Here is a 22,232-nt window from a genome sequence, read left to right as displayed (position 1 = left end):
CCCACTGCTGCATCTCCCTGAGCAGAGCACGATGCTGTTTGCATTACATGCCTGCACACAGTTTGGAGTGATGGGAACAGGGACCCAACAACAGCATGGAAAAGGCTGCGCAAAGTTCCCCTACTGCCTTAGGAAGGTTCCCCCCGGTGCAGTATTTATGCTTGCAGCCTTTTGCTAACCAAGCAAACAGCATCATGGAGCGGAGCTGCAGCAGTTGGGCTGCCTGCGTGCTCCCATCGCTGCTCTGTCCTCCCATCACACGGCCTGCTAATGAAAAATGCAGGATGCTGGCTGGTATTTTTAACCAGAAACCTCCCCGCTCTGTCTGCTGCAGCATCAGAGCTGCAATGGGGAGAAACAGCTCCCTTGCTCACCATGAAACGCATTGCAGCCAAGGTTGGGAACTGCTCTATTGCAACCAAACGACTCCAGGCAGGCGGGTTTGAAAACTTCACTTTATTTTTTCCCGTCTGTTATAAAAGCAGGGTTTTGTTTTTCACATCGCCATGAGTGTCCAGACTTGGTACATCGTGGGTTTGTTTTCACAGTATCTCTGCAAGACCAAGGACGAGTCTTATTGCTGTGCCCAGAAGCGGGGCTGGGGCTGCCCTCACCTCCTCACCCCTCACCTTCCCAGGGCTGTGCAGAACAAATAGGCCAACCCCCCCCTCCACAACACTGCTTAGGGTCTGGGTCTGCCCTGCTGGGCTCCTGCCCCCGGTGCTGCTGGCAGAGTGGTGGGGCAGCTCAGTGCTCCATCCCCTTCCCAGCACATCCTTTCTTGTTTTGCTCTCCTGGATGCCCTGGGTCCCCCCTCCATCCCAGCTGTCACCCAGCGGTGCTGGTAGCACCCACCCCTTCCAGCCATCCTTCCTTTCAGGTACGGTTTTGCAATGAAGCAGCATTGGAAAAACATCACTTGTAAAACCATAAAGCATGGGATCTCACCAGAGGCAGCAGCACTTTCTATGCTGGGTGTGGTGGTGTGGATGGAGGTGGAGGAAGGGAGGACATGGTCTCAAACTAGGCACGGGATAAAGGCATTCTTTGGGGGAGGGGGAGGTCCATGCAAAGCTGACCCAAAGTGAAGGTTGGATTTATTTACTGCTCGGCTGGGTCTGTTCAGTGCAATGGGACAACTTAGCCAGGAGGTTGGTATGGAATTGCATGGGTGCATCCAGTCCACCAGGTATGGGGAGAAGGAAATGAATGTTCTTGATGTGCTGGGAGAGACTGAGTCCAACACGAAGCGAAGTGGAAAAGGACATGGGTGTTCCCTGAATGTGATTTTTTGGTGACTGAGAATAAATCTTTTCCTTGGAATTCCTTTGTGCAGCTAATTAAGACAACTGGGCCCCGTTTGTTCGACCCATGCTGACATCAGTGAGAACTGTAAGTACTCAGCACCTGGAGACAAAGTGAATACCAGACATAAATACCCCTTCTACTCCCGGAGCAGCAGCAGAGGTGCAGGTAAGTGTTACCAGCAATCACCCACAGCTCCCATTTTGTCCTCTTCTGCATGTATTGCCTAGGAGAAAATACAGCCAAGTCTTGAGGGCTGTGCCAGTAAGAGCTGTAGTTGGGATCTGAATCCATGTAAGAAAATGAAGTTCAATAGAGTGACTGTGCAAGTCAAAGCCTCCCTAGCTTCGTCCCTTTATCGTCCCAAAGCCTGGATGCAGGCAACTTTTGGCTGATGGATTTGGGCTTGATCCGCTCCAGTTGTTTGCAAGCTGCTTGTGATGCAGGACTGCCTACCTGTAGGGTCTCCCATTGGAGGGGGAGAGCAGCTCTGCAGCACAGGGAGGAGGGCACCCTGCCTGGGGAGGCACGCTGCAGGGACCCCACGTCCATGTTTGCTGGTTTGAGGTGTTTGGGGGGGGGGATGCATCTTCTGGGCGTGCTTTCCCCACACAGGGGAGATGCTGAACCTGTTGCCATAATAGTTGGCGTGGCTTTGGAGAAGCGAGGAAGGAGAAATCCTTGTGTGTGTGAGGAGGAGGCGGCAATAGCAGCGAATGGTGCTCCCCCATGGGAGAGCCTTCTGAGCAGCGAGCGCGGGACCGAGACCTGCTCGGCCCAGCTCTGCAGGGCTGGGAGCATCTGCATCTGGGCTCTGCTCAGCCCCAGCTCTGGAGGCGTGTTGTGAATAAGAGGAAGAAACGTTATCTCAAGGAAAGCGCTGCCACAGACACCCCCCTCCTTTTGAGCAACCTTCCTGCACCTCCTTCCTCTGCAGAAACGCATCTGCTATCTCTGAAGCCATCTGGATGAGGCCCTCGCTGAAACCTGGGTTCTGGCTCCTGCTCCAAATGCGCTTTCTTGACTGGAGGATCTACACACGAGATGGGGGCCTTCCCTGCTTACCACCCCGTGCAGGATCCTTGGCTACATAACCAAATGGGTACGGTCTCACCTGGGGTCCTGTCTGCACCCCGGTCCTGGAAGTTGTGTAGATCATGAGGTCATTGGGAAGAAAAACTACCTATGAACCCCAACGTGATTCGTTACTGTAGGAAGAAGAGTTCTTTCGTAGCTGTTGTTTCTAGTGTTTGGTAGGAATGGTGCCCGCTGCTCTCAGACACGGACGGTCCTGAATTGTGGATATTGCTGGGTAGACGTGGCGGATGGATCTGCCTTTGCTTACACCCACGTGTCTCAATGCCTCCGCACACAGCACAGGTTTGGTGACCCCGGAGCTGCTGGCTCTGCACGTCAGATCATCCCGTATTACAACACCGAGAAGTGCAAATGGGGTGAGCTCAATTCCTTCTGCCGAGCAGGGAGATGCATGGCCGCGGAGCTCCATCCTACAGCAGTTTATTTGCATTGCTTCGAAACTGAGATGATTTCCGAGCTTCCCTCATTTTAAAACCAGGAAGGTTTGTCTTTTGACGGTGCTTGTTCCATTTTCATGCCCTTTTCATTGCCTGTGACACACTGATGATCCTCTCCTCACTCTGAAGCTCTTTTCCCACAAGCTCTGTAGAAAGGACATTCTGCCCGGTGGTATTTTTGTTCTTGTTGTTGTTTTCAGACGTAGCTTTAAGGCAAAAGTTTGGCAATGCAAAGCAAAGTCTACATAAGGCCGCATGACTTGGATTTGCAACTCAGAACCTTACAGCTTAAAAAAAACTAAAAGTCCTTATCTTAAAGAGTTGACATGTTGCCCCAGGAACCTCAACCAAAAAGAAAGTGGGGGGGGGGAAAAAGAAAAGACTCTTAAAATCCCAAATCAAATGCTCTTATCGTTGTGGGCAGTCTGGGCAAGCTAATGAGACTGAAGTTCAAACAGGAACCGAAAGAGGGAAGAGAACAAAAAAAGCAATACTGGTAGACATCAGTGTTCGTTTCTTCCCTTAGGAATCCAGTGGTGAGACAGACCCCGCCCTGAGGTCTCCTCTTTTAGCTTTAGCACAGTGAAATCCGTCCCAATGGGAGAAGGTAGAATGGTTGCATTTGTTGAATGACTAAAAAGTGCATTTCGCTTTCGCTCAGATTACACGTGTTTATTCTAATACCTAAGAGATTGTTTTGCCTTGTTTCCAGTTTTGTTTTTCTCCCTTTTGGTGCCGGGACGCCAGGTGTTTTTACTATCGGTGCTTGGGAGGTATCACCACGAGCGGTGGTCCATCCTTTGGCCTCCACATGAGTACCTGAGCATCGTTGGCATTGGGTTTGACAAGGGCACTGGGTGGTATTGGCTCATTCTTACTGAGGACCTGGGGCTGCTCCTGAGCCGAGGGCTCCTGCAGCTTGGCACGCTGCCCCAGGGGTCTGCTGGGGTTCACCTCTATGCCCAGCCTCATCCGCCACTTGATAGTCTGCAAGGTCACCATCTCGTTGGTGGCCGTGTTGGTGGCCACCAGCCAGGTGGTGAAGCTCTGATCCCGGTGGATGCTCGTCAGCTTGGCCACGTTGCTCTCACTGACGGGCACTGCCCACGTCACGCTCGGGTAGAAGTTGTCGTTCATGCTGATGTTGAACTTGGACTCCTTCTTGGTGGGACCCACAATGGTGCAAGTTTCTGTCGTGTTTCCGTACCAGGGATAGTTCACTCCATCTGAATCGCTGATGGCCTGGATTTTACCCTCCAGTAGATCTGGGAGCTCCCAACTTGACCTGCAAAACCAACAAATTACAGATAGCACGTTAATTAATTCCTTTAGAAACATGCAGGACTTCAGGGAAGGAGAGGAATGAGTTGGGAATGCACTCCTGTTCAGCTTTTATTGGGCTTTATCCCTCTCATGCAAGAACCATAGAACCACAAAGGCTGGAGGAGACCTCTATGATCCCCAACCCCAGCTCACCGCACCGTGCCCACTGACATCCCTTAGTGCCACATCTTTGTGGGTCTGGGACACCTCCAGGGCTGCTGACCCCACCATTCCCCCAGCATTCTGTGCCAGTGCATCACTGCTCTTTCAGAGAAGTTTTTCCTAACGTCCAACCTGAAAGAAGACCTTTTCCTGCCACTCGTGACATTGAGGACCCTCTCCAGGACTCACTGTGCCCATCGCTGCCTCCTGCCCCCCAGGCTCCCATTTCCCCTTGCTGCGGTCCCTCCTTGCTGTCTGCACGGCGCTGGAAGTGTAACCCATCCCTCTGCAGCCCAGGAAGGACCCGGTTCAAAGACTGGGATGATGTTACGGTAATCAGAGAAACAGAGGTCAACGAGGTGGTAACGCTGCCCCATCCCAGCACCGGTGACACCGTGAGCCAGCCTGATGGAAAGGTCAGCCAAGAAGGGAGAGCAGCCCTCTGCCATCCCACAGCACCAGCAAAGAGGAGCTCCCGGGGTGCTTGGGGAATGAGGGATCAATTAATAGCTCATTTTCATGGGTTCCTGCACAGATTGGCAGGTACAGGATCTGGGATCAGCACCACAGCGCTGGGGTGCGTGGCTATGGATGTGCGGATATGGGATGCGGCATCGGCTGTTGCAGCCTTCTGCTCCCTGCAGCCAGCAGGCAGAGGGAGTCCTTTCCCTGGAAGACAACGTCAACCTGCAGCAGCCAGGAGTCCCCCAGCAGCACTGCTACAGCCAGGGATGCTCACTCATTTCCCCTCCAACCCAGAGCCATCCCAAGGGATGCACACCGGAGGACACCAGGCTGCTCCCTGCAGCCCTGAAGCACGTAGGAGGCTGAATTCAGGCAGTTGTTTTAAGGTTGTTGTCCACATTCCTGGTTCTCAGCGTGACTGCAGCTCAGGGCTGAGATGTGACACGAAGGTGCAGAGGTGGAGGCTGCGTGGGTGGGAAGGTGCCATGCTGGGCTGTGAAGATCAGAGGCTGCAGTGGCTGCTGCTGGGGGTGGCTGCCCTGCTGCCAGCACACCTTGTATCTGCGCTCAGTAATGCGGCAGTGGTGCTGGAAAGAATGCAATGGAACGATCTTCAGCTGCATCAGCACCTTTCTGTGACGGTGTGGAGCCAAGGGAAGGCCAGAAAGTGCCCAGTAAACGCTTTGCTGACAACAGCAGGAAAGGCACCATCATCCTCTCTGGTTTCACAGGCCTGATGTGGCTGAGCAGCTCCAACACCAGGAGGTTCTGGGCTGTAATTCTGTCGCTCCCAAACCTTCAATCAGAATGAGCATCACCAGAGACCAAACCCCTCATAACAAACATCCTCGTGCTACCAGGAGAAGGCACCCTGCCCAGCAGCAGCCCTGGGATAACCCTTATAAATCAGCCACGTTGTTCTGTAGGAGCACCAAAGGCTTTTCCTCCAGCCCTGCAGAGGCAGCTGTGATATCTCACCAAGGGAGAGGTGCCCACTAACGTGCAGTGATGGCACAGCACTGCCCAGCTGTCCAAGCGACTCTCAGGGCAGGAAATCTACCTGCAGCTCTTTGAGATTTGCATCTGATCCCATTCAAACTGCATTATTTCTCGCTCTGTTTTGCATACCACCATCTGCGCTGCTCCTTGCACGTCTCCATGGAGATGAAGAAGCAGGACTGGGTGATGCTGGTCCCATTGGAGCTGGGTCCTGCAGGTCAGAACCCGACAGCCCAGCACTGATGATGCCACGTGGCACAGCAGCATCCTGCCCCCGTGCTTGGGGTGAGCCCTGCTGACAGCAGCACTGGGATGAAGGGGGTTTTACCCAGTTCTTCGTGCAAAGAGGTGACAGAGTGTTTCCATTTCCTCCTGCCCGGGGTGTTGAGCTACAAGCAAAGTAACCCCAGCATTTACACATGGTTGGAGCTTTAGTTTTTACGCCTAAGAGTGCTCTATCTGGCCAAAAAAATCATTGGTTCCACTTTAAATGCACGTGTCAAACTGATGCAACTCTGCATCTAACATCCATGCATGAGCCTGATGCAAAGCTCCATCTGCTTGGCTGCTCCTCATTGCTCTGTCCCAGCACTGGGGGCTGCTGGAAGCCTTGCATGGCTCAACCCATGGCGTTCATTTGGAGTCTTCTGTTGCACAAAGCAATGCAGGTTGAGGCATTAGGACGGCTGACAGACACAGGGTGGGCACAACCTGCATAGAGATCTTCCAGAGTGCATTCCAATGGCACGAAGCGGCCTTGCAGCCCTTATTTAGGGCTGTCAGATGGTACCACGCCATCCTGGATCCATCTGCATGGCTCCTCTGTATCAGCCCAATGAGCCTCCCAGGGAAACGTCTCTCTGCTTCCCTGGCTTTGTGGATAATGACTCTCCCACACACCTGCAGCGCTTCATTCTGCCTGCCTGCTCACACAGCTCACTGCAAACTTTTGCCCACAGCTCTCAAAGCAACGCAGTACAGAGAGGCTGCACCACATCCTGCTTTACAAGCGGGGGAACTCGGGGGCAGAGAAGGCAAACAGCACAGGTGGGGTGTGGGGTGAGCCCACAGCAGCAGGGAACCAGCGTGTCCAAACCAGTGTGGGTTTGGAGCCGAAAAGCCCACAGCTTTCAGGCCTGCTGTAAGTACTTTTCAATGCAATCAAGATCAGCTCAGCTGCTCCTGGCATTGGCCAGGTGCTGCAGTTTGCACCTCCAGGCACTTTCTGCGTGAGCAGAGAGGACGTGAGGACAGCAGTTCGTCCCTTAGGGCTGCTCCTTGGGGCGCCCTTCCCGGTGTTCTGCATCTCCCTGCATCTATTTGCTCATGTCTGAAGCTGCCCAACCTGTGCCTGCAGCTGGGCAGGGATGGAGAGCTGCGCACGCACAGAGGATGCTCAGGCCTCCAGGAGGGCACTGCGCTCTGTCCGAATTCCTCCTACCTCCCCATCCTCTCCCTCAGCCCTCCCCATCCACCCACGCTTTAATCCACACAGGGTTGAGCCAGCATCCCCCCAACCCCCCAGGATGAGCAGAGGGGCAGCAGCTCCCACCCCTCCATCCTCCCACTGTGCCCCCGAAGCCGAGCAGCGCCCACAGCCCCCACTGCATCCAGCTCTTCTCTCCAAGCTCAGGCACTGCAGGGTTGTGCTGCCAGCACCATGAGTTGCAGAATTGCATCTCCATGCAGACACGCAGCGCTGCTGCTGACTGCACTGTGGGCCAAAGCCGGCAACAGTGCTGGGCGAGCAGAGCGCCGGCGGAGGGCTGCGGGGGGGGGTGGCTGCTCAGCGGGGAGGTGACATTTCCATTTGACTCATTCTTGTCTCACTATGACTGTCTGACCGGGAACACGGGGCTTTTGGAGAGCAAACAGCCCCTACATTCCTCCTACCTTACATATATATATATCTATGCCTATTCCCACTCTTATAGATATCAATGCCTATTCCCACTCTTACAGATATCCCAAATGAAGCCAATGTCTTTGTGTTTTCCACCCTGCCCCAAGATGATGCACAGTGTTACCCCTGGCTAAACCCATCTCAGTGCTGCCTGCAGCTGGGAGCACACCAAGCAGGTTCCCCCCCTACCATCCCCATGCCCCTGCTGCACTGGTGGGGCATTGCAGCACAGCAGCACGGGGCTGGGATCAGCCACAAGTGTCAGCCTCGGGGGTGCCCTCAATGCACAGTGTGTGATGGGGGGATGCAGAGGGGTGCCCTTTGCAGGAGGGCTGGCTTTGGGGCTTGGCTCTCTGGTGCTGCTCCTGGTTTGCCAGCAGCACGTTCCCATCAGAACGACAAGGACACCCGCTGCTTTAAAAGGTGCAGGCACAGCTCGCTCGCTATTTCAAAGCACAGGAGAAAGTCCTGCTAAGTTTCATAGAACCCAGCTTCTAGCATCAACCCAACCGTGCTGTTGGCTCATCCCAGCCAGGCCGTGGCTCCCTGCTCTTCCTTCCCACCTCACCAATGCTCACACACACACATACACACGCACGCGCTCTGGAACGACTTACATTCCCTGGTCCCCGTAGTGATTGTAGAATTCCATGTGGCTGCACGCCTGGATCCAGCCCACGATCCACGTCTCCTTCTTGGGGATGGGGGGCACCAACACCTGAGCGGAGGCGCGGAAGTGAGGGGTGCGGTAACGCAGGACCACGCTGGAGGACTCGTCGATGCTGGTGGGGATGGGATCGATGGAGGCTTTGACTTCAATCACCGAAATACTCTCCCGGAAAACTTTGGATTTACAGCTAATGCTCTGAATACAGCCCATGGCATAACCCGAATACAGTCCGACGCAGCTCTTGGGGTACTCCAGCAATCCTGGGCAATATTAGGCATTGAAATGATCGATTACAGATCTTCTCGGTGCTTAATCTCATTAGTGGTATCCATAGGATAGAAGGTTCATCGCGCAGAGCCTTGATGTGCTGCCCGTCCTACCAACGCCGCTCCTGCCCGGAGGTTCACTGCGCTCCAGAAGCCAAAAGGGGCCTTTCAAATTGTTCCCCTTTTAACGACCCTTTAAATCTCTCGCTCCGTCTTTAGGTTGGAAGGGGGTTAAAAAAAAAAAGCCTGTGGAGTTCAATAAATGCCGGTGCTGCTGTTAGCTGATATATTTAGTCCTTCCTTTGCTCAGATGAGGTCCGTCATTCCCCGTCAAGCGTGGGGCCGGCCGGCATTTCCCTTTATTCTTTGGATGAAAAGCAGAATGTTGATAGACACATCTATATAAATAATGAAAGAGTTTGGAGCCCCAGCTTGTCACAACCGGTGTGGATTTCCACTTCCTGACTCGCAGTTGTTCACAACTTCCTTTCGCACAAAAAAAAAAAAAAATTTACAATAATACCAAAAAGAAAATAATAATAATAATAATAATTTAAAAAATAATAATAATAAATAAATAACCCGGCACCAAACCCGACGAGTGGAGAAAAGCCACAAAGTGCGTTTTGGAGCTTCCTTCGCCGTCTGGTTGGCTGCTTGTTTTTTTTTTCCCCCGTTAGAAATAGCCGGAGCGCTCCGTGCCGGGGGGCAGCGGCACAAAACTCAACACCCCCCACCCCCCCTAAGCTGCCCCCCGCCCCCCGGGGCCGCTCAGCACCGCACAATCGCCGCCCGTCACATCCCCGGCGGCGGCGGCGGCGGGGCGGGGGGAACCCCGCTGTCCCCCTTCCTCCTCCTCCTCCTCCTCTTCGGAGCGAGCGCTGTCCGCAGCCGTCCGACCTTCCTCCCGCTCCTCCTCCTCGCTCTCAGCCGGCGGCGCTCATGGGGCCGCGGCCGAGCGCTGCGCGGGGGCGCAGAGCGGCGATAGCGGCGGCGGAGGGTGGGGGGGGGGGGGTGGTTGTTGGGGGGGGTGGAGGCTCCTGTGCGCTGCCGTGTGAGATTTTTATTTATTTGATTCCTTCGCTTCTTCCCCGCTGTGCGACCGGGGAGGTGAGAGAAGCAGAATCGGTGCCTCCGCCTCTCGGCTGCCGCAAGCTTCCTCTCTCGCAATTCACGCATACGGGGACGCCGCTTGTTTTCTCCCCCCCCTTCTTCCCTCCCCTTGCGCTGGGTTTCAGCCTTTCAGCTCCGGGGGTTGGGGGGGGGCACCCGCAGCAGCCGCAGCCGGGTCAAACTTTGCGGCAAAGTGCCCCGAGCTCCGGCACTTTCCCCATCCCCGCACGGCTCCCACCGCAGCCCCGCATCCATCCCGCACCGGAGCGCAGCGCAGCGCCTCTCCCTGCCCCGCACCGCACCGCCCTGCAGCGCTCAGCCCCATCCCTCCCCCTGCATTTCGCTTTTAAACTGCAGCTGTTGAAGCTAAACCTCCTTTGCAGAAACAGCATTTCCTCCCACGTGGCCGTGAATTGTGGGTAATGTAGTTTTATTTTAGCAATTAAGGGTAGGGGCTTTTTCCTTCTTCCCCAACCCCCACCCCCCCTTTTCCCTTCCTTCCCTCCTTCTCTTCCTCTCTCCCTCCCATCTCCCACCCTCCCTCCCTTTTATCCCCCTCAACTCAGATGCAGTGTATCTTCTCTCAGTCCTGCAGGTGAAGGGATGCTCTCACTTGTCAAACCCACAGCCCTGCTTCAAGCAATGGAAACACAAATGGGGCCATAGCTGCTGTGTGCTGAGCATTGCACACCCACCTTGATGCTGTCCTAAAGGTGAAACCCCCTGCACTGAGAGGTAAGACTTATTTTGGTGGTGCCACTCACGGTGCAGCCTTGTCTGCTTGGAGCTGAGCAAACTTCTGTTAGTCCTTTGTGTTCCAACATCTGTGCACTTCTTGTCTGCCCTCCAGAAAAGATGGGAGCCATGGGGTGCACCTGAAGAGGGAATGGCGTAGGTTCCTTCCTTCTCATTGCTCCTGCTGGCTCTGAGGTCCCGGGGGACTCCTGCCCATATAATCCTGGGAGCTCCATCCATCCCCGTGCACCTTGCAGCTGGGTGCTGCCCTGCCCAGCAGGGTGTGGACCAGAGACCTTTGTGCCAATGGCGTGGCAGGGAGTGGAACCTCTGCGTTGTATCCTTATGGTTTGCTTCCTACGTTTCTCAAAACATTGGCTCAATATTTACCTGCTTGAAACATCTCAGGATCTCAGTGAAGGGAGCTGTTATCAGCCCTGAAGCTGAGGGGAAAAACTAAGAATGAGGTAGAGAAAAGAATGAAATGAGCATCTCCCAATGAAAACTCCAGTTTCTTCAGCAACCTCCAGAAGGTGCTGAAATACTTTGCCATTTTCCAAGACTCTTTCACACCTTTCAAACAAGCTTGTCACAGTTTCTCGGAGCATTATGAATTTGGTGAAGCTGCACATTCAGAGCTCCCAGATCCTTTCAAGTTTCACCCATGCTTTGCTTTAACTTGGCATTCTCTGGTGTTCTGGTCGAATAGGAAATGGCGTTATCTCACTCTAATTAAATCAGCTTTTCATCTTCAGCTGGAGTTTGCCTTGGTGTTGGCCACACCTGCCTCTGGTCGCTGTGATTAAATCATCTGTGCTCTCCACCAAGCTTCATGCAAAGCAGTTCCTGTGTCTTGCTGGTGGAATTGGCTTTTGAGCCCAATTGCCATCTATGAGGAGCTGCTGATGCTGGAGTTGCTTTCCTTCCACTGTGTGCTTGATGCTCCATCCATCGCTGCCCTGCAGTGTGGTCCCATCAGCCTCGTGCTTTCCAGGTTTGCTGAAAGAATAGAAAATAGAAATTCACTCCCTGAGCTGGAAGGAGCTGCACTGATGGGTTGGGAAGGAGGGGAAGAGTTCTTCCTGCAGCCCACGGGCGCTGTCACATGCTCGAGATAGGGATGTGGTTCAGAAATAAGTTGATGTGTGTTATTTTCCTTTGATTCATAAGCAAAAGCCAAGAGGGAATGAGGGCTCCAGCATGGATTTGCTGGCCCAGCACAGCAATGTGGGTGTCAGATGGGCACAGACCGGGTGTGAGCTCAGAGAACCACAGACAACAAGCACAAAGTTCTGCTGGCTGCCTCAGAAAGCCAAGAACCACCTTTCATTAAGCTCTCCCAGCATTTTGGATAAGGCTTTTAAAGAGGCATGGGTGCTGTTTCATGGTGTTACCTGTACTAACATCGACCTTCATAACTTCTCCTTCCTATAGGTAAGTAGCACTGGATCCAAGAGATGAGCCCTCTGTGCTGCTTGGTGCCACGCTCACCTTCCCCACCTCCCTCTATGGGACCCCCAGGGCTGCAGTGCTGCCGTGCTGGGGCTGATGCCACCATTGCAGCGTGCGGCTCAGGGATGGGCACTGCTGTCACCTGCTCTCATTGCGGGGTCTGCGATGCGATGCGGGATGACATGGCAGAAACACGTGCGGTATTTAGGGCACGCTGAGCGCCGGGGGCAGGGGGATGGGAATTCATTAACGGCGCAGTGTCTCTTTTAATCAGAAGGCAGGTGCTGCTCGGCTACGGCTGGAGGCAGGGCAGCAATGGATGCCATGCAGGGATGTGTGCTGAGCCGGGGGATGGGATGGGATGGGATGGGATGGGATGGGATGGGATGGGATGGGATGGGATGGGGGTGTTCATAAGGTTTTCACATCAGGGAGGGGGAAACATTGTTGAGGGTGCCCCAGTGGGGAGGAGATAGAGCAGAGAAGGCCAGGAGGGATCCAGGTTGTGCCCTTTGCAGGGAAGTCCCCGTGTGATGCCCAGTTTGGAGGCTGCACTGACTGCCATAGGAGCACTGTGATCACTCCCAGCACTGATTCTCTCTTCCAATGACGATGCTCTGATATTTAAACATGAATTGCACTACCAAGAAAAAAAAAACAACAGAGAAATCCCTCCCCCCCCAAACTACATCTCCCAGTTTCCCTTGCAGCTCTGGGAAATAAACTATTGGCAGATTTAAATAGACCAGGCCAGAAGCAACCAACCTTTGGCACAAAGCATTTCCCTCCTCTTCTTCCAATCTATTGGCTGTTTAACCTTTTTCCCTGGCACTGGAGTGGCTGCCAAGCCTGGCATTAATTTTCCTTCCAAGCTTGCTAGGCCCATGAAGTAAACAGCCATGTGCATTCCTTACTCTATATTTAACAGCTGCAGACTGTGCTGGGGGCAACTGCAACAGAGGGGAACCTTCGTAGCTTCCCATATTCACAGCTTTGTGAGGGTGGGCGTGGGGAAGATTTCTGCAGGGAGAAGAGGGATTTCTCTCCTTCCCGGTATTTGCAAAGCAGTTCAATTAGAGACAGACTGCAATGCCAGCATCCCAGACACGGTCCAGAGCGCGAGACAGGAACAATGTCCTCAACAGGGCTGAGTTTCTCTCCTTGAACCAGCCCCCAAAAGGGACCCAGGAGAGCAGGAGCTCGGGCAGGAAGCAGAGCGGCCAAACAGCGGCGGCCGGCACCCAGAACAGCAACCCCAAGGAGCGGAGGCAATCGCAGCAGCTGCCCGAAGAGGACTGCATGCAGCTCAACCCCTCCTTCAAGGGAATCGCCTTCAATTCCCTGCTGGCCATCGATATCTGCATGTCCAAGAGGCTGGGGGTGTGCGCCAACAGAGCCTCGTCCTGGGGGGGTGCCCGCTCCATGATCAACCTGCTGGGGATAACGGGGCACGGCATCCCCTGGATCGCAGGCACGCTCATCTGCCTGGTGAAGAGCAGCACGCTGGCGGGCCAGGAGGTCCTCATGAACCTGCTGTTAGGTGAGTGGCAAAGCTCCATCCCAACGGGACTGCCCAGCCCCTGTCATAAGGGATGGTGGCACTGGGGCTCCTCCTCTGGCTGCTCCCACTGTGATGTGCTCGGTGACCTTTTGCTGTGCTTATCGGCTGCCTTGGCAGCTCTGTGTTGGTCCTGGGTGCTGGGGGTGATGGATGTTGTCAGTAAGGGTGCAGGGATCCTGGTGGCCGGCCATAGCCACAGAGCAGCCCTGCACAAGGCTTGGGTTGGTCCAGCTGGGCCAAGAAAGTGTCTGTGAGTGCAGGTGGATGCCAGAGGTCGCGGTGTTGATTTATGGCCATCAGCCCTGGTTGTTTGTTGGGTTGGGGAAAACATGAATATTGTAAATTTGATATGTGGATCAGAGCCTTGGGAAAAACAGCAACAAACATTTCCATCCCCTCTGCTCCTTCTTGAGCAGACCCTGGCTCCACAGCTCAGCAGCCTGATGGAGTCCTGTCTCCTTCCTTAATGAGATTTGATCTCACATCCTTCATCCCAGGAGGGCCCTTCTTGCTGCTGTCCCCTTTTCCATGCACTCATTTCACCTGGTGGCCATGAGGACAGCCCTGATCTCTCTGGCTCTCCTGCTGGTCCTTTATTTGTGACCAATCATGTTAGAGCAGCCAACATCCCAGCCATCACCAGGCCCCACATCCAGACCCCAGCCCACCCTGCCTATCTCCCCCAAGGTCCTCCTCTTTCCTCCCTGCTGCCTTTGGCCTGCAGCCCTGTGATAGTGGTTGTGCTCATCCCAAGCTCTTCACCCTCTCCAAAAAGAGGCATGGAGAGTTCCTGCTTTCGATCAGCACAGGGGTTGAAGGCATTAGATCTAGGCCTTTGTTTCTCAGGGAGCACTATGAGGGGTCATAGCAAGGCTTTATCTCAGTAGCGGGTGCTGCAGCACAGCTCAAGTTCTTTTTCCAGTAGTTCATCCTTCAAGGAGGGCAAAGCTTGTGCTGAACCAGTTTGAAAAGCACAGCTGTAGCTTCCCTGTTCTCCCCTTTGCCTTTGAAGAGGCCGTCCTCGTGCTGTGACATCCAATGATGGGACGCCATGGTGGGGAGGAAGCCAGAATAGCATCGGCGTGATGCAGGGCCTGCCAACATCAGCACTTCTTCCCCAGGCTGCTCCGTGCTCCGGGTCAAACCCTCGCTGAGAAAAGAAGCTCCGTCTGAAAGGGCACGAGGATGAAATAGGAGGCAGCCAACATCAGCCAGCACAATTTCCAGAGGTCTCTTGACCTGAGAGGCTCTGACAGTTCCGAAGCCTGAAAACCCACCTCTTTGAGTCCTTTAGAGATCTTTAAGGAGAGTTAACGCCACTTTTGGCTTAAAACCAAGGAAAACCTTCTTGCTCTTCCACTGCCATCGCGGAGGCCAAATGCAAAGCAAGTTTCAGGCTGCTCCGAGGCTCGGAGCGCTGACCAAGGTGCCTGCAGCCTCTCAGCAGAGCTCTCCCAGCAGGACTCGTGTTGCTGTGCAGAACAGGATCCTCTGCGAGTGTGGCCTTGGATTGATATTTGAGATTGCAGTCAGGAGCTCCTAATAGCAGAGCAGCTACTGCTGTAATAACCTGCATTGCTGATGGATGATGGAGTTCAGCAGGGGAGATTGTGGCTCAGACCCACACCACCCACAGGACAGGAGGAGCAGGACGGGTGTGATGGTGTTGCTGCATCTGGCATCCTGGCTCCTTATTGCTGTTGTTTTCCTAGGGTTGAAATCCATCAGGTCAATGGGGACAGGTCGAAGGGAGAAGGGAAACTTGCTGGTGCTTTCCTGGGCTCCTGGAAGCAGGGAAGCTGGGGTTGTCTGCAGCACCCTGTCTTTACCTCCCCTGGCTCTCCACCCTTCCCCCTGGCTTGCTCAGGGTTTGATACATCAAGCAGAATTTCTGATGCAGTCTCTGGGCAGGGAGCCAGCCCATCATAGAGAACTTGTTTAGGATTTGCAATCAGGCTTTCAAGGCGAGGAGACAGGAGACTGCTGAAATGGGACCGGGAACCTGGCAGAAGCACCACTGCAGATGGAGGGGGGGAACTGCACTGGAGGATCTTGGTAGGATCTGTGCCAAGAAGTGTGGGAGCATTTAGGGTGAGGGGTTCTGACCTCTCTCCCTGGGACACACCATCCATCCTGGCTGCTGATGTTGATTAGCAACCCCCAGCAATGTTTTCCCTCCGCGGTTGTCATCTGTGATGGAATTTATTGATTCTCCTCCTCATCGTAATCTTTTTTTTTCCCCAGCAAATGCCAAACAGAGAAGCACGATCTCAGCCTGTTACTGAAAAGATGGAAGAAATCAGCTATCTGTGCCCACTGTCAAAATCCCTCTGCCAGAATGTGCTTTCAGGAAGGCTGCCTTGGTACTGCCAGCCTTGGCTGTGAAAGAGTCAGGAGGAAAGTCTGCTCCCCCTCTGCCACAGCAGAAAAACCAGAGCTTGGGAAAGCTCCCAGTTAAAGCTGGCTTTATTTGTGTGGCCTCTGTTGGAATTTCAGGGCCAGTCAGGCTGTTCTCTGCAGTCACAAGGATCTCATGGAAACTGAAATGCTTAGAAAACCATTTGAACCTCACTATTGGGGTTTCAGAGGGAAAACATATGAGGTTCCCACTGAAATCACTGGGGCTTCTCTAGAACCAGGTAGAAGCTCTGTTAAGCTCTTGAGGGAAAGCAGTACCTTGGTTTCTGGTTCTGATCCATCTGGTGAGAGCGTGGATCCGGATGTAGTGATTCATTGGCTGCTAAGCCAGCAAAGAACATTTGGATCATTGATCTAACCCACGGCAAAATACAGGCGGTAGCACAACCCTTAATTTATTCCTGTTCAATTTGCTAAGGGAAAAAACCCAAACACTCAATCAGAGGTAAGATTTTGAGTGGCGCTGAACTTGTCAGAGCCATTTCTGTATCGCTGCAGGGGTAGGTGTTCTCACAAGTGCATTGCTCTTAGTTTGACTGTTCCCTGCCCTCTGTTGCCTCTGCACACCATTGTCTCTTCAGCTGAATAGCTCTTTTATCCAACATCCCTTCTGCCTTTCAATATTTTGGATAGTGCTCAAGTCACCTCTTCACCTCCTATTCATTAAACTAAACAGACCGATCTCGTTAGACTGATGGGCTTTCCAGATCTGGGCACCTTCTCAGAGCAAGGGGGGGGATGGAATATGGTGATCTACCCAAAGTGGTGCTTTTGGTGAGGTCCATCTCTTGTGTTTAGAGCAGAACTGGCATGTTGTGTGGTTAGCTGTGGTCCAGCTGCGTGCCCTGGCTGCAGGAGGAGCTCTGGTTGGTTAACGCTTGCACTAGATAGTGCTTGATTTGAAATACCTGGTTCTGCTCTGGTCGTAGCTTTGTGAAATAGGGGTTTGAAAGTCTTGGCGTGCTGGAAAGAGGAAGAACCAAGCCTGGTGGTTGCTCTGGTCACAGTGACATGGGCCATAGCCCTCACCCATCACCAGCTGGCTCTGCATCCTGCTGCTGGCAGGTGGGTCGGCTCTTTGGTGCTGTCAGCAAGCATTTATCACCATCAGGGAAAGCAGTGCTGCGGGCTGAGGATGGATTGCTTACCTCAGAAGGAGGAAAGGAGAGGAGGCCAGGGCTATTTCTCCAGGCCTGGAGGTCAGCAAGAATTCAGTCCCCCATGGGTCTCCCCATGGATGCAGACCTAGCATTAGTCCAATTGGGAACAAAGCCATAACACTCTGAGGCACAGTGCCCTGCAGAACGGTGGCTTTATCATGAGCCCTATATATATGAATTGATAAATATAGACAGAGAGAACTCTGAAGTCCATCATGCAGCCTCCACACAAGAGCAAGCAGCCAGGAAAGTGGTAATTTAGGGGGGAAATGGAGAAAGAAATGCCTTCCCTGGGTCCCTCAAGACCCCACTGACCCTCCTCTAGCTGTACAGAGTGACTTTGTGCATGGAGCTGCTTCCCTTTGGAATCTGTGCAGTGAAAATTCAGAGCGTACAGCCCGCTGCTGCTAAAGGTCACCGAGCAGATTAAATGCCCAGGCAGTACAGACAAACTCATCCCGCTGAGCCTCAGGGCTCAGCAGCCCAGACCCAGCAGAGAGGACAGGGAGCTGCGCTGGCAGATGGATCAGTCCGGACGCAGCAGAGCTTGCTAAGCTGAGAGCCCCAGAGATGGTTTGGGGCCAGATGTGTCTATTTTTTCCCTTTCATTTTCCCACTGTGAGGCTGGGGATTTTCTGAGCTAGACAGGGCAGATAGCATTTCAGCAGACGAGAGAGCAGCCCAAGGGCTGGCACCCTGTGTGTGCTCCCTGCTCAGGAGTGTTTCCAGCCCCCATCCACTCCCTGCTTCCATCCAGACACAGGTCCAGCCTGATATTAAATACTCCTCTTGTCAGGTCTGGCTGCTAATCTGCCCATCATTTTCCTGTCCTTGGTCCTTTGGTAGGTGCCATCCTTACCCTATATTCCTGGGTGAGCTCAGGCAGCTTTGGGCAGCAAACAGTGCCCAGCTCCCTTCCCCCTTCCCTTCCTCTCCTGCGTGCTTTATGACAAGTGCATTCTGTTCACTGCAGGGCAGACGTGCAGCCTGCAGTGTCCCTGCTTGTAGAGGACAGTTGGTGACAGGCTGGGGCCCATTTTGCTGTGGCTGCAGCAGACACGGGGGATATTTCCATGGATCAGTGCAAGGTCTCTTTGAGATCCAGGGCTGAGCAACCCCTGTGGTCAGCACTGAGGTCAGGTCCTGGCTGTTTGGTGCTGGAGATGGTGCAAGCCCTGAATCCCTGTGTGAAGCCTTCGGGGAATTGCAGGAAGCTTAAAACCAAGCAGGCAAAATATTCGCCAGTCTGAATGCAGATTGAAAGAGAAAAGAAGTGCGAGGGTTGCTGAATGGGAAGAGGAGGAATAAACAAGGGAAATGAGTCATGCTCGTGTCTGTCACTCCCAAGCAGCTTCCCATTGCCCTGCTGGGCAGGGACATGAGCTGCTGGCTGCTGCAGAGGGCTGAGCATGGCTCTGCCCCATAGGGCATCATTAGGATGGGTGAGCAGCTTTGTCCCCAGCTCCTTGGCAGGAGCAGAAGCAGCGGAGGTGCAGTGGGTGAGCAGCAGGGCCCAGGCCAGCCTGGGTGCAGAATGGTGATGGGATCAGTCACTGGATTTGTTAATTAATTGCACAATGCTGATTTCTGCCATTCTTTCACTTCTCCATGGCCATGTAGCCCAGTGTGCCTTTCACCCCAAGGCCAGAACCCTCTGCTGCTTGTTCAGCCAAAACATAACCTTCCCCAAAACACCCCAGTGTCTGATGCAGTGGCTGTGTCGTGCCTTTTGTCAGTCCCTGCACCTAATAGTGCCACGTTTGGGGAAGAAAATGAAGGAGAGGAGTTCACTTCCAGAGGAGTGGAGCTCATCTGGCTGCTCTGGAGTGAGGGTGACGATGCTCTGAAACCTGCATCTTTCATTAGTGTCAACTCGCCAAGGCTGCAAATGGCTCATTTTCCAGGTCAGGGAGCCTGATGCCTGCAGGAGGTTTGGGAAGCTCCTTGCAGAAGCAGTAGGATAGGGCTTGTATGTAATAACTGAACTGCTCCAGTTCAAAGCAAATGTTGGGGGAATTCTAATTGTGGATCAAAAGGAAATGATTCCTAGTGAGGGTGATGTGTGGATTGTGAGAGTTAGAGGAGTATGGTTAGGCTGGGGTTGGACTTGGTGATCTTGAAGGTCTTTTCCAATCTGAGCAAGCACCTTCAGAGCCAACCTGGGCTCTATAAGTTGCCTCTGGCACAGTGAGGCAGGGGTCAAAGTTCTGCTGGCTTAAGGAGCGCTGGGCACTGAGCTGCTGCCTGGCTTGCCCTGCCTTGAAATGGGCAGGGATGGGCACACCGCTCCCACTGAACCCCCTTTTTCCTCTGCCACGTGTCTGGGCACAGCAATCAGCCTCACGTGCACCGTGTCACGTGGATCAGGGCTGTGGGAACAGATGAAGCCAAAGGCTTTTTTTTGTTTCCTCCTGTTTTTCTACCCCCCAGCACTGCACCCAGGCTCGTTTTCAGCTGTGGTTTTAATATTTATGTAAACATCTCTGAAAACATCTCAGCTGGAGCCCTCTCGGTCCTCAGGAGATGCTGCCTGGCTCCAGCATGGGCAGGTGATGCCCATGGGCAGCAAGAACAGCCCTTCACCCTGCTGTCATCACAGCTTGGGCTGGGACAGAGGATCTGGCAGGGCCAGGACATCAGCTGCCTCAGCTTCTCTCTGGGGAGAGGGCTGAGGTTGACTTGGTTTTGCTAAGGCAGTGCTGTGGGTTTCTCCTTGTGCTCTGCCTGCTCAGGTTTTACCTCTCTGCTCCTAATGGGCTCCTAACATGTGGTGGTAGGAGTGAGGCAGATAATTGTTTTCCTTCTCTTATTAATAGATATAAAATATCTACCCAGGGGGCTTGCTTTTAGCTCATTACTGTCCATCTGATGCCAGATGTTGGCTATTTACTTTACCAAGGTGATCTCTGATGCTGGAATTGTCACAGATGGGCAGGGCTTGCTTGCTGGGTTTGTGCTGTAGGGAAGTTTTGGATGCTAACAGTGCTTTCTGTGATCGGATGGGCTTGAAGTGCTTCTCTTAACACAGGCTAAAGGGAAAATTCTGGATCTTAGGGGTAGGGGGTGAAGCATAGAAGAAGTAATGGACAAGATCAAACCCTTCCTTTGGTGTCTTTGCTGCTTTCAGCTCAATGCTGCCTGTACATGCATGGTGGAAGAGGCTTAAAACTATGGTGCCCGCTCCCCTAATCTCACCTCTCTGCCCTCTTCACTGCACAACCAACAGCCCCAAGTGTCCGTCTGTCTGCTCAACCAGTGTGTGTGTGTGTGTTGCAGATGGACGGGTGCTGGTTGCACTCCCAGCTGGGGCTGGGCAGGCTGCTGAGTCTGCTTCCTCATCATGAAGGAACAGAAAGTGTAGGGGGAAGTACAGAAAAACACCCAATGGAGCACACTTAAGTTTGGTTCTTTTTCTTCCTTTTTAACTAGTAACAGCAAATTAACCCCCCAGTTCTGGTGCTAGCATGCCTTCAGTTCAAGAAACACGAGTGAATGAGGCTTTCTGGTCACTGTTTGATGAGTGTCTAACCTAGAAGGTCCATTTTATTCATCACTTGAATGAAAGTATTATTGAAGCATCTCTGCTCCGACCACCTCTGTGTGCACATCTGCCTTTCACCTTTGTCTAGGAAGGAATAGCAGGAGTTTGGTTGGGGAGTGGAAATGCCAGGCTGGTGCTAGAGGGATGGGATGAAGGGAAAGAGGATGAAGTACAGAGGGGTTTTGCTCCAGAGCTGTTTGAAAGTCATTTGGTGCTGTGCGCTCTGTGGTTTGGGTTTCTACACTGAGCAGTGGGGCTAGCGGTGCTCAGCTGAGAGATCAGCTGCCAGCTGGGTGACTTGCAGCTGATGGGCTAGAACTGAACCTGAGCCTTGCTTTAAGGGCAACGATGACCTTTGCATGCTCAGCATTGCAAACCGCCCTTGACTTCTGTCTCTGTCTCATTTTGCAGCTCTGCTGTTGGACATCATGATCGTGGCTGGGCTGCAGAAGTTGGCCAAGCGCAAAGGTCCGTATGACATCAGCCCTGGGCTCTTGGACTACCTGACCATGGACACCTACGCATTCCCAGCCGGGCACGCCAGCCGTGCTGCCATGCTGTCCAAGTTCCTACTCAACCACCTGGTCCTGGCCATCCCACTCCGCATCCTGCTGGTCATTTGGGCCTTCTGCGTTGGCTTTTCCCGTGTCATGATCGGTCGGCACCACATCACAGATGTGCTCTCTGGGTTTGTGTTCGGCTACCTGCAGTTCAGGCTGGTGGAGTTGATATGGATGTCTTCCAATACGTGTCAGATGTTGATATCCATCTGGTGAACGCGGGGGACTCGGTGCCTTTCCACCCAAAACCAGCAGATACTTTGAGTCCCCCCTCCTGGTATTTTTTTACCTGTTGTTTGTTGGAAACAGTTGTAACTTCCATGAGTAGTGGCGTTTTTTAATGTTGCTTCCTTGCCTGGAAAAGAAAGTTTCTTGCAATGGATTGAGTTTTAGCATCAAATGGCCATATCCACATTGTTGGCCATGTTCTCAAACTGTATTTGGACAGCAATCAAATTAAGCTTCACAGGTGAGAGAAATGAGCTCCGCCTGCCTCGTTGGGATGGTTCACCTCTCACCTGGGTTTGTCCTCAGCATGGGCAGCGCCTAAGAGCATCCTGAGGACTCCTCTGTTAACTTTCTGGAGGCTAAAGGATTTTGGCCATAGCGCTTTTTCTTTTTGCAAGCCAAGCGACTGTGTCTCGTGCACGGTCAGGACCCTGCTGGCATTTCATAGATAATAAAGAATGGTGAAAATCCTGCCCAGCTTGGTTCTTCTGCTGCGGGAAGGGACAGAGGGCAGCTCGGGGTGGATCTGAGCTTTGGGTTCACCATGGGGTGTGTAGGTTGCAAGGTAGAGACAATTGATATCTGTGAAGCATTCTGATGGGCTGAATGTGGAGCGTGATGCACCGACACGGTGCTGTTGCTTTCTATTATTGCTGCTGCTTTCCTCCTTTAAAACCAACTGTTCCCTTCCCAGGTCATGTACCATGGGTAAGAAAACCCCAGTTCTGCACAAAGCCTTCCTACTGTTGGTAGTTTCCCTCTTGCAGTGCCAGGCAGCAAATCCGATCCTGAGCTCCCACCAATCCCAGCACCCTGGGGAGCCCTATTGCTCCAGG

General features: G+C 53.2%; 2 protein-coding genes across 6 annotated transcripts; one reads left to right on the top strand and one right to left on the bottom strand.

The window, feature by feature from the left end:
• Positions 1–441: 441 nt before the first annotated feature.
• FAM78A (family with sequence similarity 78 member A) lies at positions 442–9,547 on the bottom strand. Of its 2 annotated transcripts, XM_015879161.3 has the most exons (3): positions 9,407–9,547; positions 8,310–9,114; positions 442–4,125 (listed from the first exon to the last, which is right to left on the bottom strand). In XM_015879161.3, the coding sequence occupies exons 2-3, from the start codon at positions 8,570–8,572 to the stop codon at positions 3,597–3,599; spliced, it is 792 nt and encodes a 263-aa protein (XP_015734647.1). In that variant the 5' UTR covers positions 8,573–9,114; positions 9,407–9,547; the 3' UTR covers positions 442–3,596. The 2 variants fall into 2 exon arrangements, with proteins under 2 accessions (XP_015734647.1, XP_085377475.1); XM_085521349.1 differs by lacking the exon at positions 9,407–9,547 and having other exon boundaries at positions 8,310–9,340.
• Positions 9,494–21,867, top strand: PLPP7 (phospholipid phosphatase 7 (inactive)). Of its 4 annotated transcripts, none has more exons than XM_085521346.1 (6): positions 9,494–10,160; positions 10,329–10,476; positions 10,592–10,813; positions 11,653–11,910; positions 13,099–13,468; positions 21,020–21,867. In XM_085521346.1, the coding sequence occupies exons 5-6, from the start codon at positions 13,228–13,230 to the stop codon at positions 21,382–21,384; spliced, it is 606 nt and encodes a 201-aa protein (XP_085377472.1). In that variant the 5' UTR covers positions 9,494–10,160; positions 10,329–10,476; positions 10,592–10,813; positions 11,653–11,910; positions 13,099–13,227; the 3' UTR covers positions 21,385–21,867. The 4 variants fall into 4 exon arrangements, with proteins under 4 accessions (XP_085377472.1, XP_085377473.1, XP_085377474.1 ...); XM_085521347.1 differs by having other exon boundaries at positions 9,628–9,738; XM_085521348.1 differs by lacking the exons at positions 9,494–10,160; positions 10,592–10,813; positions 11,653–11,910 and having other exon boundaries at positions 10,337–10,476.
• Positions 21,868–22,232: the final 365 nt, after the last annotated feature.

This window comes from Coturnix japonica, chromosome 21 (genome assembly GCF_054131305.1).
Source record: "Coturnix japonica strain WE chromosome 21, WE-NBRP24, whole genome shotgun sequence".
Taxonomy (NCBI): domain Eukaryota; kingdom Metazoa; phylum Chordata; class Aves; order Galliformes; family Phasianidae; genus Coturnix; species Coturnix japonica.
The sequence above is the reverse complement of the archived record's forward strand: the minus strand, read 5'-3'. Positions and strand labels throughout refer to the sequence as shown.